The sequence below is a fragment of the Oncorhynchus clarkii genome, chromosome 1, assembly GCF_045791955.1.
Source record: "Oncorhynchus clarkii lewisi isolate Uvic-CL-2024 chromosome 1, UVic_Ocla_1.0, whole genome shotgun sequence".
In the NCBI taxonomy this organism is placed as follows: Eukaryota; Metazoa; Chordata; class Actinopteri; order Salmoniformes; family Salmonidae; genus Oncorhynchus; species Oncorhynchus clarkii.
The window spans coordinates 71,548,572-71,567,519 of NC_092147.1; the positions used below are offsets into that span (position 1 = coordinate 71,548,572).

The 18,948-nt window shown below is 43.0% G+C and overlaps 1 protein-coding gene across 2 annotated transcripts in view; it reads right to left on the reverse strand.

Annotated features, from left to right (window-relative positions):
* LOC139411631 (cGMP-dependent protein kinase 1-like) overlaps positions 1-18,948 on the reverse strand; it is a 157,933-nt gene that overhangs the window by 46,140 nt on the left and 92,845 nt on the right. For both annotated transcript variants that reach the window (XM_071158236.1, XM_071158228.1), the window contains exon 4: positions 6,495-6,600. In XM_071158236.1, the coding sequence (XP_071014337.1) occupies positions 6,495-6,600 (106 nt within the window). The remainder of the gene's footprint in view (positions 1-6,494; positions 6,601-18,948) is intronic.

An 18,948-nucleotide genomic window follows, 5' to 3' on the forward strand; every position in this document is an offset into this window, starting at 1 on the left:
AAAATGGCTTGTCAGATAGTTCCTTACAATGGGAAACATATGTGACTTTAGGCCCCGAGCCATGAAACAATTCCGGCAAACAAAAAGCCTCTGTTATGGAAAGTTATGCATCTAACGACTTAATTGGGTTGTAATAAAATGGTAAATTTGATCATCATGTTGTTAGGTTCAAAACTGTTAAAGTGGAATAGGATGGTGTTTACAAGTGTCTTTGTGTGTGTGTGAGGGTTTGCATGCACGTGGCTTAGACCCCAGTCTTCTAAAATGGGACTGTGAACCATCTGAACTCGAGTGCCACAGTCCCGCTGATTTTCATTCCCCTTGGCCCTTAATTGATCAATTCAGGTAATTGATTTGCTGGAAAATGGGTTAGCCAGGTGTTAGCAATCTCTAATTGAATGGCAACGATAAAAAAGGGTTGGGGTCAATTCAGGAAGCAAACTGAAATGCCACCTATTTTCAACAATTTCTCCATAAACTGAAAAGGAGAAGCTAATTATTTTAAAAATATATATATTTTTGAATTTAAAATTCAAATCACTTCCTGAATTGACTGACTTCAATTCTAATTTCGCAAGGTTTTCTAAGGTCGCAATTGTAAATGAGAACTTGTTCTCAACTTGCCTACCTGGTTAAATAAAGGTGAAATAAAAAATTAATAAATAATTGGCAAAAACCCTGGATGAAAAGCAGCCGTCACTCCAGGACCAGAATTACACCCCCTTGCTAACAAACTAGAACATCTTGGCTCCTGGACCCTGTCCGTGCATTTCAAGGCTGCGTTGAGACAATGACTTATCAGTGACCTAAGCCCTGCTCAGATAATCCCTACCATTGTGTCGCTGAGTTGCTGCTACAAATGTACATTATCCCAGGGGCATTGGCAGTCATAATTTAAGTAACCTAATTTAACTCCGCTGAATGCCTCTGTCAATCCTACGCTGTAATCATGTGCCCAAGAACCTATACTGTTAGCACTGAGGCGGTATGCCCTAGTAGGAAGTCAGTTTGGGGCCAACTCACCCTGCATTGCATCAGCTCAAACATAAATATCACTGTCATGTCTACCTCTGATAAGCCTCCCAGTAAATTCTAATCAAATCAAACTTTATTTGTCACATGAGCTGAATACAACAAGTGCACACCTTACAGTGAAATGCTTACTTACAAGCCCTTAACCAACAGTGCAGTTCAAGAAGAGTTCAGAAAATATTTACCCAAACTATAAACTAAAGTAAAAAATAATAAAAAGAAACACAATAACACAACAATAACAAGGCTATATACACGGGGTACCGGTACAGAGTCAGTGTGCGGAGGCACAGGTTAGAGGTCATTTGTACATGTAGGTAGGGGTGAAGTGACTATGCATAGATAATAAACAGTGAGTAGCAGCATTGTACAAAATAAATGGGGGGGGGGGGGGGGGTCAATGTAATAGTCAGGTTGCCATTTGATCAATTTGTCAGCAGTCTTATGCACCCCCTGTACTGCTTGCCGTGCAGTAGCAGAGAAAATAGTCTATGACTTGGGTGACTAGAGACTCTTAATTTTACGGGCTTTCCTCTGACACCGCCTATTATATAGGTCCTGGATGGCAGGAAGCTTGGCCCCAGTGATGTACTGGGCCGTACACACTACAAAGCAATACAAACTATCAAAAATTCCAGGAAAGTGCTAAAAAATAGCCCAGAATAACATACTATGTAGCCTAAGAAACAAGGTTCATGAAATCGAGAACTTGCTAGGAACAGATAATATTCATATACTGACATATATCTCTGAAACTTACTAAGATAATACCTTTGATGATACAGTGGTAGCAATACATGGTTTGAACATCTTCAGAAGAGACAGGAATGCCAATGGTGGAGTTGTTGCCGTTTATGTTCAGAGTCATATTCCTGTAAAGCTTAGAGAGGACCTCATGTTGAATGCTGTTGAAGTAAAATGGCTACAAGTTCACCTGCCTCACCTAAAGCCCATTCTTGAGGGAAGCTGCTATAGACCACCAAGTGCTAACAGTCAGTATCTGGATATTATGAGTGAAATGCTTGATAATGTATGTGATATCAACAGAGAGGTATACTGTATTTTCTGGGTGACCTTAATATTGATTTAGTTTCATCAAGCTGCCCACTCAAGAAAAATCTTCAAAATCTAACCAGTGCCTGCAACCTGGTTCAGGTTATCAGTCAACCTAACAGGGTATTTACAATGAAACAATCCATGTATTGATCACATCTTTACTTGCCAATGCTGCAGAAATCTACTCTAAAGTAGTATCCAAATCCATTGGATGTAGTGATCATAATATAGTAGCCATATCTAGGAAAACCAAAGTTCCAACAGCTGGCCGTAATATAGTGTATAAGAGGTCATATGAGTCATTTTGTAGTGATTCCTATTTTGAAGATGTAAAGAATATTTGCTGGTCTGTGGTATGTAATGAGGAGAAACCAGTCACTGCACTTGACACATTTATGAAAGTCTTTATTCCAGTTACTAATATACACCCATTAAGTGCACCCATTAAGAAAATGACTGGAATTTTGACATTTTATGGGCGGCAGGGGGACAAAAGGAATGGAAAATAAGTCTGGCTGCACAGCCCATTGGCAAATGTACTGTAAATTGAGAAATCATGTGACTAAACTGATCAAGAAGAAGAAACTATACTATGAAACAAAGATAAATCATATATAGAATAATAGTAAAGCTTTGGAGCACCTTAAATGACATTGTGGCAAAAATGGTCAACTTGGCTCCATCATTCATCACAAAACCCACTGATATTGGCAACCACTTTAATATTTTTTTCATTGGCAAAATTAGAAAATTTAGGCATGACATGCCAACAACAAATTCTGAACCTACACACCCATGCATAACTGACCAAATTCTGAAAGACAATAATTGTAATTTTGAATTCTGTAAAGTAAGTGTGGAAGAGGGAAATTAAAAGCATTTTCTCATTCAAACAGCCAACCAAATCAGCCTGTTACCAGCCCATAGTAAACTTGTTTGAAAATAATTGTTTGACCAGACACAATGCTATTTAAACAAATTAACAACAGATTTTCAGCACAATTAAAGGGAAGGGCATTCAACATGTACGCACTTACACAAATGACTGATGATTGGCTGAGAGAAATTGATAATGAAAATATTATGGGAGCTGTTTTGCTTGACTTCAGTGCAACTTTTGAGATTATCAATCATAATCTGCTGCTGGAAAAACGTATGTGTTATGGCTTTACATCCCCTGCTATGTTGTGGATCGAGAGTTACCTGTCTAACAGAACACAGAGGGTGTTCTTTAATTGAAGCCTCTCCAACATAATCCAGGTAGAGTCAGGCATTCCCCAGGGCGGCTTTCTAGGCCCCTTACTTTTTTCAAACTTTACTAATGACCTACCATCGGCTCTGAGTAAAGCCTGTGCGTCTATGTCTGCTGATGTCTCAACTCTATACACGTCATCTACCACAGCAAGTGAAATCACTGCAACACTTAACAAAGAGCTGCAGTCATTTTAATAATTGGTGGCAAGAAATAAGTTAGATCTAAATATTTCAAAAACTAAAAGCATTGTATATGGGACAAATCATTGACCAAACCCTAAATCTCAATCTTGTAATGAAAAATTTGGAAAATGAGCAGGTTGAGGAGACTAAACTGTTGGAGTAATTCTGGATTGTAAACTAATGGGGAGAGGCCTGTCCATAATAAAGCGCTGTTCTTCCTTCTTAACAATGCTATCAACAAGGCAGGTCCTACAGGCCCTAGTTTTGTCGTACCTGGACTACGGTCCAGTCATGTGGTCAGGTGCCACAAACAGGGACTTAGGAAAATTGTCCCAGAACTGGGCAGCACGGCTGACCCTTAAATGTACACAGAGAGCTAACATTAATAATAAGCATGTCAATCTCTCCAGGCTCAAAGGAGAGAAGGACTTGTATTTGTGAGAAGTATTGACATGTTGAATGCACCGAGCTGTCTGTTTAAACTACTAGCACACAGCTCAGACACCCATGCATACCCCACAAGACATGCTACCAGAAATTTCTTAAAGGTCCCCAAGTCCAGAAAAGACTATGAGCGCACAGTACAACATAGAGCCATGACTACATGGAACAATTCCACATCAACTAACTCAAGCAAGCAGTAAAATCAGATAAAAAAACTGATAAGAATAGACCTTATGGAACAGTAGGGACTATGAAGAGGTACACACACAGACACACGCCTACACACACCTACACACACATGATAACATACACAATATACACACACGTACACATCGATTTTTTTGTTGTAGATAAGTGGTGGTAGAGGAATGGCCTGAGTGCACACACTTAATGTGAAATCTGTTGTGAAATGTAATGTAATGTTTTTAATTGTATATAACTGCTTTCTGGACCCCAGGAAGAGTAGCTGCTGCTTGGCAAAAAGAGGGAAAGATTGTGAAAGACAGAACAGGGGGACAATCAGAGGGACAGACAGCAGAACAGACAGAGAAAGCAGTACATTTCCAATGCACCTCATATATCCTGCTTGATGCATATGACACGCTCCTCTCCCTCCATCTTTTGATGAGGACATATTTTATCCCACGCTGTATGTCCGTGCAACAAAATTCTGCCTTTAATATGATAATAGGCTTCCCTGTCTTCAGCCCGTCTCCTCTGCCAAACCCTATGCTAATGCCAACGTCAGATAGAGAGAAGAAAGAGAGCAGGAAGAAGGGATAATAATTGTTCCGGTAGAGTGGGTACTTCCAGATGCGTAACAAAGTTGAAGGAGACATTGGGCTCTATTTTAACAAACCAAACGCAATGGAAAATCTTAACACTGGTGGTCGGGCTATGGGTCCTGGGCTGTGTCGGACATGTTGTTACTTTTTTTTTTTTATTGTGTGAATTAAGGCTTAGTTTTGATTAATTTACATTCTTTGGGTTTTTGATTAATTAAGAGGTCTCATGAGTCAAACCCTTTATGAAAGGTTTGACTAACTGTCGAATGCATTGGTCATGACCAAAAAACAGCCTTCATTGAGAGGAGGGGAAGCTATGCTTGGTTTTTAATCAATTTAAACGAAATGTGAACAAATATTTGTTTTTATGTTTCTAAATATAAGGTTTACGGGAACAAAAAAGAAAATTAATCTTGTTCCATGTTACTACGTTCCCCAGTTTCTGTGTTGTAGTTGGTGTATTTGCATGTGTGTATTTCAGTAAATGGCTTCCTGAAATCCCTCAAGCAGCTGATTGGTCGACTCCATGGCTAATTGGAGAGCTGACCCCGCCCCCTCGTCAAGATGCAGCTGTCTCCAATTACCCATTCCTTCTGAAGCTATATAAAAGCCAGTGTTCTGTTCAGATGAGAGATCATTGCTGGAAGATCATTGCTGGAAAGATTGATTGAGATATAGAGAATTCAATTGCTGAGAGTGGTGTTGGTTGTTTTTCAGGGAGCTGAGGGTTATATAGTGTTGGTTGTTTCTCAGAAAGCCTAGGGAGTGCTTAGGCAAGAGTAGTATATTCACTGTCTAGGCACACTAGGTAAGACCTGGGTGGACCACCCCTGTATTTTGGTTAGCGCACCAGGTGGTGCTAAGTTAGATACGTAGTGGTTAGGCTGGTTAGATAGGAGAGGGGGCTTTGACATTTACTTTCTTTGCTTTGGTTCTGTCCAGCCCCTTTTCCCTATATTACTGTGTGAAGGAATACATTCCTAGTAAGGGGTAAATTCTGCCTTTTGTCATCCTTACTCGCACCTACAGTCCACACCTCTTTCGCTTCACAGAGTTGAGTTGTAGCAGGGTGTTGCGTTCCCACTTCACAGAGGCGTGCGTAACACGTGGTTGTCATGGCTGGACAGGCTGCACTTCCACTGTCAGAATCCATACCATAACCCACCAAGTTACTGCTAACACCAGCTTTTGGTTGGTCTTAAATATCCCCACCAGTGCTGCCTGAAATTGTCACTTTGGTATATGTTTTTTATAAAGACACACCTCAGATACTGCCACCCCTCCTACCTCAGCGCAAGAGACTCATATAAGACAGACAGGTCAATTAACAAACCTGGCGCTATGGTTTGAAAACAGAAGGGCACCGGCTCTAACAGGTCGAAATTGCAAACAAGCATGCGTTTGACAATTGCACTGGTTAACTATCATTATGTAACTGGATACGAATGGGGAAATGTGACTTCAATGTTAAATCACTTCAATATCGCCAACCCTAGGTCGTATGAGTCTGGTATATTGATAAATAATTAAATGTTATAATGTAATCAAATCCAATGTTATTCATCACATGCACTCAATACAACTGGTGTAGACTTTACATTGAAATGCTTGCTTACAAACCTTTCCCAATGATGCAGAGTTTAAAAATAATATAAAATAGTAACTAACAAAACAGGAATGAAATAAAATACATAAGAATGTAGCAATATACAGGGAATATATAGTATTTCTGTTCCTCACCTTTTTAAAAACTCCATGTATTCGGTGTGTTTGATCAGGCCCGTCCTCATCATAATAGTTTGAAAGCATTGTCGGTCGATGGCCCATAACTTCACATTGGTGAGAGCTGGAGAGGGAGAAAATGGAGAAGAAAGGAGTGATCAGAATAGTCAGGGAGAAACATGGATACCAGGGCATTTTCACAATATAATGAGTCATCATTAACCAGGTGTCTACTTGGACAACATGAGTGCACTTTTGAGAGAGATGAGGAGAGAAAGAACTTAAACCGGCCCAGGCTATCCCATAAGAACCCACAGCAGAAAGGCTATTAGAATGACTTCCATCACTGATGAATGGATTCATTTGGCTGACCATGTCTGTGCATGTTCATCTGTTTGTTGCTTTGCCTGTTTGTTCTGATCCGGACCTGTCTACTTGGATGTCTGTGTCACTGTAACACTGACTCCTCCTCTTCTAATCAGAACACACACAAACACCAATTAATTGACAAACAGACACTTAAGGGTAGGCAAGATAACACACACACACCCACCCACATACTTCCAAGGAGCAACAGTTAAGCCCACTGTTTTCTGTGTGATCAAACACTGCCAGACCACAGGAGAGATTCTCTCATTAGATGGTCAGGCTCTTTTTAGTCCCAGTTAGATCAGTTTTCTTCACAGGCTGAAACTGTCTGCAGACCTTGTACCAACTAATGAGGAAGGAGACTGTGCATCCTTCTTTTTTATTTTTTGAATTTTACCCCCTTTTCTCATCCAATTTCGTGGTATCCAATTGTTAGTAGTTACTATCTTGTCTCATCGCTACAACTCCCGTACAGGCTCGGGAGAGACGAAGGTTGAAAGACCTGCGTCCTCCGATACACAACCCAACCAAGCCGCACTGCTTCTTAACACAGCGCGCATCCAACCCGGAAGACAGCCGCACCAATGTGTCGGAGAAAACACCGTGCACCTGGCGACCTGGTTAGCATGCACTGCGCCCGGCCCGCCACAGGAGTCGCTAGTGCGCGATGAGACAAGGATATCCCTGCCGGCCAAACCCTCCCTAACCTGGACGACGCTAGGCCAATTGTGCGTCGCCCCACGGACTGCGATGCAGTGCCCTAGATCACTGCGCCACCCTGGAGGCCCACAATGCATCCTTCTTTAAGCACTAAATAACTAAAACACATTCCAGGAACCTATTTCTCTTGGGCCTAGATAACTCACAAACACGGAGCTGAAACACTGGTTAAATGGACGCAATATGGCAGATGGAAATTTCACAGCCTAGCAGAAGTCATAGTGAAGCCACAGTATCACCCTTTTGTTGTCAGCTTTCCAGTACTATCAGGCTGCATGAAATCAAGGGATCCAACCTATGATTACTAGGGAACTGACCGCCATTCCAGACCTCTAAAACCCAAGCCTCAGAGAAGAGGGCTAGAAAATATTTTGGAGTAACATTCCTGTTAGGCGCTAAAGCAACAGCTGTTAAGAGGAGTGACGTAGTTGTGTAAACACAGAGCCAACAGAGTGCTACGGCAGTGAGTGGGCAATTCACAGGGCATGGAGAAATCAGATATTGAGAGGCCAGGAGCGCATTGCAGTGAGGGTAAGTGGGTTATTTGGAGACTTGACTAAATTGCAGTGAGACTTAGGGAGCTAGTTAGCCTGCAATGTGTGTAGATGAATGTCTTAATGCTTGTGGGCCGTTCAGCCATTAGCTCGACAGCGTACTAAAGCCACTCCAGGCCCTGGGTTGACAACAGGCAGGGATGGAGGTGGAATGTGAAGGTTCTTGAGAAGTGTGGGAGTCTGGTAGTGAGGGAATTATGTTGAAGCAGACTGAGAATACATGCATGATGCATACTGCATATAACGTACTAGCAAAAATGTGTGTTGATCTCTAAGCACACGCACCAACGCACACACAGGCACGCACCCTAGGGAGCTCATCCCTTAAAGAGATTGGAACAACACTATTGCAACCACAAAAAAGGTGTGTGATCAAGTCTGCTATGAAGGCCCATCAGGATTTATGTTCCCCACAGCATACAAAGTGTGATCTTTCAGCCACAGTCACCTCTTCCTCTACCTTGTCCTTGACAGGCCCATACATATTTCATTTGTTTAACTTTCACCCCTTTTTCGTGGTTCAATTGGTAGTTAAAGTCTTGTCTCATCGCTGCAACTCCCCTACGGACTCGGGAGAGGTGAAGGTCGAGAGCCATGCGCCCTCCGAAACACGACCCTGCCAAGCTACACTGCTTGCTTAACCCGGAAGCCAGCCACACGAATGTGTCAGAGGAAACACCGTCCAACTGACGATCAAAGTCAGCTTGCAGGCGCCTGGCACAACCACAAGGAGTCGCTAGAGCACGTCGAGACAAGGAAATCCCAGCCGGCCAAACCCTCCCATAACCCAGACAACACTGGGCCATTATGTGCCGCCTCATGGGTCTCTGTGGCCCATACACCACCCCCCCCCCCCACTTTCCCTATCTTAAAAAGGCAGTAGCTTTGCCCTGATAGTTTGTAGTTGTTTCCCCTCCCCCTTCTTAATCTGTCCCACTTGCTGTTGGGAAGTTTCCTGTTATCATGCTAGCAAGTAAAAGTGCAGTGATGCCACCATCCCTCAGAAGCACCTGTTCATAGAACATCTGTTCTGATTCATATAAGGCATCATCCAAATTAAAGAGTATTGTAAGGTCAATGTTTCCCTTAACATTATCTGGCTCTTTCCCTCTTTTAGTTTCACTTGAACTGTTTCCCATACAAATGTGATCGATTGAGCTGTTGATTGGGATTATCACAAAGCCTGTGTGTAATCAAGGATGTGTGTAATCAAGGATGTGTGTAATCAAGGATCAGTTGATTTGCCTTGTGTCACCCTCAGGGAGAGAACAGCTTTGTTTAAGCCCTTATACAGCAACTGAGGTCAGAGCTCTGTTTGTCAGTGGCTGGAGAGAAAACATCACAGAGCAAAGGAGAAAGGATTGAACAGAATTACTTTGTCCAAAGTCACCAGAATAAAAAAGTATTTGAATATCTTTACTTCTGAATGTAAGTCGCACCATTTATATACAAGTGGGGTGACTGCCAAAATGATTTGTAATGTAATTCAATACAATAGAATAATGTCAGTGTAACTTTGTTGTTTAATAGAAGGCAGCAAATAATTATATGTTTTAATTTGTGTACTGGTATTGTTCAAAGTTTTAAAAAAGAAGCACCCAAATGTTAAATCATCACACCATTGTACTCTCATGGTGAATGTTCTCTATGAAGTTGAAAATGACTCCAGTATCTTTGAAACAGTCTCTCTCTGGTCCCGGATGGCTGTGATCCACAGCACTGCTGCAGTTGCTTTGTAAAGCTGTATGGCACCAGGATTATAATGAGTTGTGACACCCCCTCATATCAGTTTCAGAAGAACAAAGACAACCATGATAAAATACACATAAATAAGCAACTTTGTGAATGTTCTTACACAGTTCAAGTCACATAATCCTGACTGTCCAATGGAGGGAGAACAATACAATAGCAGGGAGAAGAGACACACAGCATACATACAACTGCATATCCTGGGGAACACAGCAGAAAAAAGCATACCAACAAAGGGTGGAGGACAATTGTTCATATCCGACTCTAAGGACTATGAAAAAGAGTGCCAACTTGTACCGTTCTCGTTAGGAACAAAAGTCCATAGTGCCTGGGTATAGAAAGGATACTGAGTTTATGAACCTAGACTCCTATAGCCACTGTTTCACTCAGAAGTAAGGGAGAATTAGATAGTCACACTTTGAGAGTTAAAGGTCACACTTTGTATAGTGGACTGAGGGTTTTCTACAACAGTCAGGATAGAGGATAGACTGACTTTATTTCTCTCCCTATCTTTCTCTGATTTTGCCTCTTTAACCCCCCCCCCCCTCGCTGTCTCTCTATCAACCCCCCCTCTCTTTCTATGAATCTCTCTCCTTTCTCTCCCTGTAGCCCCATTTCCCCTCATCATACTCTATAATTATATCACTGTGGCATGGAAAGGCAAATGTGTTGGAATACTGAAGGAATATTAATTAACATGCATCTTTATCCGAACCTTGGGAGCGGTGGTCATTAGGGTATTAGCTACTCTGAGAATTATCATAAGTCCCTCTCTGTAATTAACCTGATGATAGTTAGGCAGCTCTGAGAGGACAGGGGGCTTGTATGTCTCAACTACTGCTGCTGTTGGGCACAAAATGTGGTCTGAACATTCATAATGAGAAGTGGCATGCTGTCATACTATTGTGGTGTACGACATGGAGCTTTCTGTTGGTATACATGTTAATTCTCTTCATTCACTCTTACTTTGTGGCTCACACCGCATATCACCATCTTTCACTATTGTCCTCTCTTGTCCCTCTCTCTCAATTCAATTAAAATTTTTAAGGCGCTTTATTGGCATGGGAAGCATTTGTTTACATTGCCAAAGCAAGTGAAATACAGAAACAAAAGTGAAATAAACAAAAGTAAACATTACACTCACAAACGTTCCAAAATAATACATTCATTTCAAATGTCATATTATGTCTGTAATGAGTGAAAATAGTTCAAGTACAAAGGAGAAAATAAATAAAGGTTGTATTTACAAAGGTGTTTGTTCTTCACTGGTTGCCCTTTTCTTGTGAGAGCAGATCCCAAATCTTGCTGTTGTGATGGAACACTGTGGTATTTCACCCAACAGACACCCAACAGATATGGGAGTTTATCAAAATTGGATTTGTTTTTGAATTCTTTGTATGTCTGTGTAATCTGAGGGAAAAATGTGTCTCTAATATGGTCATACATTTGACAGGATGTTAGGAAGTGCAGCTCAGTTTCCACCTCATTTTGTGGGAAGTGTGCTCGTGTCTGTCTTCTCTTGAGAACCAGGTCTTCCTTTGGCAGCCTTTCTCAATAGAAAGGCTATGCTCACTGAGTCTGTACATAGTCAAAGATTTCCTTAATTTTGGGTCAGTCATTCCTCCACTGTGTACTCCCTGTTTAGGGCCAAATAGCATTCTAGTTTTCTCAGTTTTTTTGTAAATTATTTCCAACATGTCAATTAATTGTCTTTTAGTTTTCTCATGATTTGGTTGGGTCTAATTGAGTTGCTGTCCTGGAGCACCTTGGGGTCTGCTTGTGAACAGAGTCCCAGGACCAGCTTGCTGTTTTTTACCTTTATTTAACTAGGCAGGTCAGTTAAGAACAAATTATTATTTTCAATGTCAGCCTTTTTGCACTTTTTGTCTGTGATGTGTACGCCGAGGAACTTAAAACTTGCTACCCTCTCCACTACTGTTCCATCGATGTGGATAGGGGGGTGTTCCCTCTGCTGTTTCCTGAAGTCCACAATCATCTCCTTAGTTTTGTTGACGTTGAGTGTGAGGTTATTTTCCTGACACCACCCTCCGAGGGCCCTCACCTCCTCCCTGTAGGCCGTCTCGTCGTTGTTGGTAATCAAGCCTACCACTGTTGTGTCGTCCGCAAACTTGATGATTGAGTTGGAGGCGTGCGTGGCCACTCAGTCGTGGGTGAACAGGGAGTACAGGAGAGGGCTCAGAACGCACCCTTGTGGGGCCCCAGTGTTGAGGATCAGCGGGGAGGAGATGTTGTTGCCTACCCTCACCACCTGGGGGCGGCCCGTCAGGAAGTCCAGTACCCAGTTGCACAGGGCGGGGTCGAGACCCAGGGTCTCGAGCTTGATGACGAGCTTGGAGGGTACTATGGTGTTGAATGCCGAGCTGTAGTCAATGAACAGCATTCTCACATAGGTATTCCTCTTGTCCAGATGGGTTAGGGCAGTGTGCAGTGTGGTTGAGATTGCATCGTCTGTGGACCTATTTGGGCGGTAAGCAAATTGGAGTGGGTCTAGGGTGTCAGGTAGGATGGAGGTAATATGGTCCTTGACTAGTCTCTCAAAGCACATCATGATTCACTTCACGTCATGATGACGGAAGTGAGTGCTACGGGGCGGTAGTCGTTTAGCTCAGTTACCTTAGCTTTCTTGGGAACAGGAACAATGGTGGCCCTCTTGAAGCATGTGGGAACAGCAGACTGGTATAGGGATTGATTGAATATGTCCGTAAACACACCGGCTAGCTGGTCTGCGCATGCTCTGAGGGCGCGGCTGGGGATGCCGTCTGGGCCTGCAGCCTTGCGGGGGTTAACACGTTTAAATGTCTTACTCACCTCGGCTGCAGTGAAGGAGAGACCGCATGTTTTCGTTGCAGGCCGTGTCAGTGGCACTGTATTGTCCTCAAAGCGGGCAAAAAAGTTATTTAGTCTGCCTGGGAGCAAGACATCCTGGTCCGTGACTGGGCTGGATTTCTTCCTGTAGTCCGTGATTGACTGTAGACCCTGCCACATGCCTCTTGTGTCTGAGCCGTTGAATTGAGATTCTACTTTGTCTCTGTACTGACGCTTAGCTTGTTTGATAGCCTTGCGGAGGGAATAGCTGCACTGTTTGTATTCGGTCATGTTACCAGACACCTTGCCCTGATTAAAAGCAGTGGTTCGCGCTTTCAGTTTCACGCGAATGCTGCCATCAATCCACGGTTTCTGGTTAGGGAATGTTTTAATCGTTGCTATGGGAACGACATCTTCAACGCACGTTCTAATGAGCTCGCACACCGAATCAGCGTATTCGTCAATATTGTTATCTGACGCAATACGAAACATATCCCAGTCCACGTGATGGAAGCAGTCTTGGAGTGTGGAGTCAGCTTGGTCGGACCAGCGTTGGACAAACCTCAGCGTGGGAGCCTCTTGTTTTAGTTTCTGTCTGTAGGCAGGGATCAACAAAAGGGCCTTATATGCGTTGTGGAAGTTAGAGTAACAATGATCCAAGGTCTTTCCACCCCTGGTTGCGTAATCGATATGCTGATAAAATTTAGGGAGTCTTATTTTCAGATTAGCCTTGTTAAAATCCCCAGCAACAATGAATGCAGCCTCCGGATAAATGGTTTCCAGTTTGCAAAGAGTTAAATAAAGTTCGTTCAGAGCCATCGATGTGTCTGCTTGGGGGGGGGGGGATATATACGGCTGTGATTATAATCGAAGAGAATTCTCTTGGTAGATAATGCGGTCTACATTTGATTGTGAGGAATTCTAAATCAGGTGAACAGAAGGATTTGAGTTCCTGTATGTTTCTTTCATCACACCATGTCACGTTAGCCATAAGGCATACGCCCCCGCCCCTCTTCTTACCAGAAAGATGTTTGTTTCTGTCGGCGCGATGCGTGGAGAAACCCTTTGGCTGCACCGCCTCGGATAGCGTCTCTCCAGTGAGCCATGTTTCCGTGAAGCAAAGAACGTTACAGTCTCTGATGTCCCTCTGGAATGCTACCCTTGCTCGGATTTCATCAAGAGACTGGACATTGGCAAGAAGAATGCTAGGGAGTGGTGCACGGTGTGCCCGTCTCCGGAGTCTGACCAGAAGACCGCCTCGTTTCCCTTTTTTTCGGAGTCGTTTTTTTGGGTCGCTGCATGGGATCCACTCCGTTGTCCTGTTTGTAAGGCAGAACACAGGATCCGCGTCGCGAAAAACATATTCTTGGTCGTACTGATGGTGAGTTGACGCTGATCTTATATTCAGTAGTTCTTCTCGACTGTATGTAATGAAACCTAAGATGACCTGGGGTACTAATGTAAGAAATAACACGTAAAAAAACAAAAAACTGCATAGTTTCCTAGGAACGCGAAGCGAGGCGGCCATCTCTGTCGGCGCCGGAAGTGAATGCAAATGAGGTAAGTTAAGGAAATAAATAGGCCATGGTGGTGAAGTAATTACAATATAGCAATTAAACACTGGAATGGTAGATCGGCAGAAGATGAATGTGCAGGTAGAGATACTGGGGTGCAAAGGAGCAAAATAAATAAATAAATACCGTAATTGCTGGACTATTAAGCGCACCTGAATATAAACCGCACCCACTGAATTATAAAAAAAATATGTATTTTGTACATAAATAAGACGCACATGTCTATAAGCCGCAGGTGCCTACCGGTACATTGAAACAAATGAACTTTACTCAGCCTTTAAACGAAACACGGCTTGTAACAAAAATAAATAGGCTTTAACGAAACACGGCTTGTAACAAAAATAAATAGGCGTTTAACGAAACACGGCTTGTAACAAAAATTAAACAGTAGCCTACCAAGAAAGTCATTGGTCACTATCTTCCTCCTCCTGTGCACTGAAACCACTGAAGTCATCTCCTTTGGTGTCGGAGTTGAATAGCCTCAGAATTGCTTCATCCGATGTTGGATCGCTGCCCTCTTCAACACGCAGCAGTCCAGCTCCACGCTGTCAGCAGCTCTATTTCCTTTTCCAACAGCCAGATCGATCGCCTTCAACTTGAAAGCTGCATCATATGCATTTCTCCGTGTCTTTGCCATGATGAGGGTGACAAAATGACTACCGTAATCAGAATGATGGGAAGTTTGAGCGCGCTCGATTTACGTCACAGTTTTTTTGGCGGCATGAATCTTGTGAAAGCGGGAAAAATCCATAAATTAGCCGTGTCATTGTATAAACCGCGAGGTTCAACGCGTGGGAAAAAAAGTAGCGGCTTGTAGTCTGGAAATTACGGTACCAGTATGGGGTTGAGGTAGGTAGATAGATGGGCTGTTTACAGATAGGCTAAGTACAGGTGCAGTGATCTGTAAACTGCTCTGACAGCTGGAGCTTAAAGCTAGTGAGGGAGATGTGAGTCTCCAGCTTCAGAGATTTTTGCAATTCGTTCCAGTCATGGGCAGCAGAGAAGTGGAAGGAAAGACGACCAAAGGAGGAATTGGCTTTGGGGGTGACCAGTGAGATATACCTGCTGGTGCGCGTGCTACGAGTGGGTGCTGCTATGGTTACCAGTGAGCTGAGATAAGGCGGGGCTTTATACCTAGGATGTGGCAAGGGTTATCTTGGGGATGTCTTATCTGGTTCGGGTGTGGCTGGTGATGCTGTGGTCTGGGTGTAGGTCCTCTTGGCGTGGGTCTCTCGGTGCAGGTCCTTCAGGAGGGGGTCTTGCAGTTCTGGGAGGGTGTCTCGCTGGTCTCGGCGGGGTGTCCGTTGCTCTGTTGCTCCTGTGTGAGCTGCTGGGGCTACGGTTGAGGGTGATGTCCTTCAGGGTCCTGGCAAAAGTTAGGATTGCTGCCTTGCAGAGGTGGACCTGGTCGTAAAGGCTGTTCAAGTTCAGGGTGGAGTGGTGGGCCAGGTAGACATTAGGTTTTGAGTCACAGCCTTGCGAAATGCTTGCATTCACCCGCTGCATGGTAGCAGGCTGAACATATTTTCGTGGTTCCAGGGTGGAGATAACCACTTGTGCGTTGGGGAAAGTGGAAGTAGCTTTTTCAATCACTCCCTTGAGTGCTGAGGGCACCCTTTCCTCCTGGGCCCTCAGGTCATTTGTGCCGTGTGAATTATGATGTAGCTGGGGGACCCTAGTCTGTCTTCTGACAACAGTTCCAAGGCATGCCTAGTGTTTGAGCACCAGAGTTCAGCCACTTTGTGTTTCTCTCTCTCCACACCACACTTCTCTTAATCTCTCTCTTTCTCACTATCACCCCTCTCCACTCCTCTGCTCTCTTTCTCTCTCTCATCTCAGGGGAAGATCCTAGGGCATTAACCGTAGGGCCAATGGAGTCTGTCTGAGAGCCGTAGGGTGTAAAAGACTGCTTGAGAGGCTTAATATCCTCCCTCCCCGAAGTCATTAATAACTCCAGTCTTATTTGATTACATCTGCATGAGTTCTTAAGAGCGTGAGAAATTTTGACAGGCCATTTTGACCAGGCAAAGTAGAACAGAGCACAAAACAACGTTAATGGAAAATAGAAAGCATCTTACTAACAATGCACACTGAAATGTTGGGCTATAGTCTCAAATAATGGATTGACTCTTTGGTGAACAATTATGGATGGTAACACTTGAACTGTAAGAATGTGTATTTTTAATAATAAGATAACATATAACCTTTGATTTACTGTGAATGCATAGCTCTCACTTTCAAACTAGTGACTATTTTTCTGGGGTAAGACCAAATAACATTGTTCTTGTACTTAGAGAAGTCACCCTTGGGTTCATGTAGTCAATAAAACACATTTAATGAACTCACAGGAAACTGAACTGGATGGTTAGTGTTTTCTCACAGTGTAGGAGGAATGTTGTTTTGCCCCGGAAACGACCAGTTGTCAGTGTTTGATTGAACAGGGCAGTGATTTTTATTACATGGTGGAGACATGGCTTCAACAACCCCACCTGTATAATATTAACAAGACCTCCAAGCCTGCAGTCATCATGTAACTTTGGAGATGTTTTGGAAGTTCACCATTAACATTTTCCCATTACCGGACCAGGTATTTGTCAATGTAAAGTCAGCGTTATCGTAGAAGCAGAGTGGCCCTTCTGAAAGTAGTTTGCAGCATGCCCTGTGATTGCAGGTTTGCTAATGTTATTCATGGCCCAGGGATAACACATTACCTCACATCTTGTGACAACAAGATTGCCTTTCTTTTTTCTTTTTTTACATTGCACAGTGAGTTCGGAATATTCTGGATATTGACCAAACCTCACTACCAGTAGCCAGTTACTGTTCCAATATAGAGGATTGTCAAATTAAAATCATTCCTCTATCTAAGGTATTTTTCTCTCAGAATCAGGGCCCTAGGTTATATCTTTTATAACATCAAATTAAAATATTAAAGAAACACTTTCACCTGCTCTGTACTATAAATTGAAAAAGCTTGTACAGCAGCACACTGCATCTAGCTCAGAAGCTCTGGGGTTTTATACCCCTTTGCAAAAATATGTCAAGAAACTGACCAGGGAGGCTGGACAGTGACAGTGATTGGATAAGTTTGTGGCCACAGGTAAGAAGAATGAGGGAATTAATTAATGATGAGAAAGAAGTGGTTTGAAGGGGATGGGTGGTTTGAGGGGATGGGTGGTTTGAGGGGATGGGTGGTTTGAGGGGATGGGTGGTTTGAGGGGATGGGTGGTTTGAGGGGATGATTGGTTTGAGGGGATGTATGGTTTGAGGGTAAGGTGGTTTGAGGGGACCTGTGATCTGAGTACAGTTGAGATAGGCTGATAAGTGATTGACTTGACATTTGGTGTGTTGATAGCTAAAGGCCAAACTTACTGAGGTGCAAACTCTCCACATTTGCACATGCCTGCTATTAATAAAGGAAATGAAAAAGGAGAGGTAGGACAAAAGTGCAAATGGGGTGAATGTTAAAACCAAGGCAAAGAATATCTGGTATCTATTATCTATCTTTCCATGGAAAAGATCTAACATAAGAAATAGCATATGACCTCGTTGAGACTAACAAAAGGTCCCCAGGTGTCAGACACCAACCCTATATCGCTGTCTAAACACACACGCATGCACGCACACACACACACACACACACCTCTGACATTTGTTAGTCTCAACAAGGTCATATGCTATTTCTTGGGGGTTTAGGGTTAAGGTTAGAATTAGTGTTAGGATTAGAATTAGGTTTAGGGTTAGGAGCTAGGGTTAGTTTTAGTGTTAGGATTAGGAGCTAGGGTAATGTTTTGGTTAAGGTTAGATTTTGGCGGTTAAGGTAAGGGTTAGGGTTAGGTTTAAGGAAAATATGATTTTGAATGGGACTGAATTGTGTGTGTCCGCAAGGTTAGTTATACGTGTGTGTGTGTGTGTGTGTGTGTGTGTGTGTGTGTGTGTGTGTGTGTGTGTGTGGCTTGGCCCTTACTTACAGTATGTGCTCTATGTCATGGCAAATGGCAAATGGCCCATCAAAACACAAAGGACAATGCCCAAGGGCTAGTCAGCCATTCCCACTCCGAGGGCCCAAAATGTAAATCTCTGAAACAGTATCCAGAGGACTGACTATTGAATGTGTGACCGAATAATACTATAGCTTCCATGTCTGAAATCTATCTGAAACTTGTCTCCTAAAGAGGACTCTGAAGCTACAGTATCTATCTATCTATCTATCTATATATATATATATATATACAGTGCCTTGCGAAAGTATTTGGCCCCCTTGAACTTTGCGACCTTTTGCCACATTTCAGGCTTCAAACATAAAGATATAAAACTTTATTTTTTTGTGAAGAATCAACAACAAGTGGGACACAATCATGAAGTGGAACGACATTTATTGGATATTTCAAACTTTTTTAACAAATCAAAAACTGAAAAATTGGGCGTGCAAAATTATTCAGCCCCCTTAAGTTAATACTTTGTAGCGCCACCTTTTGCTGCGATTACAGCTGTAAGTCGCTTGGGGTATGTCTCTATCAGTTTTGCACATCGAGAGACTGACATTTTTTCGCATTCCTCCTTGCAAAACAGCTCGAGCTCAGTGAGGTTGGATGGAGAGCATTTGTGAACAGCAGTTTTCAGTTCTTTCCACAGATTCTCGATTGGATTCAGGTCTGGACTTTGACTTGGCCATTCTAA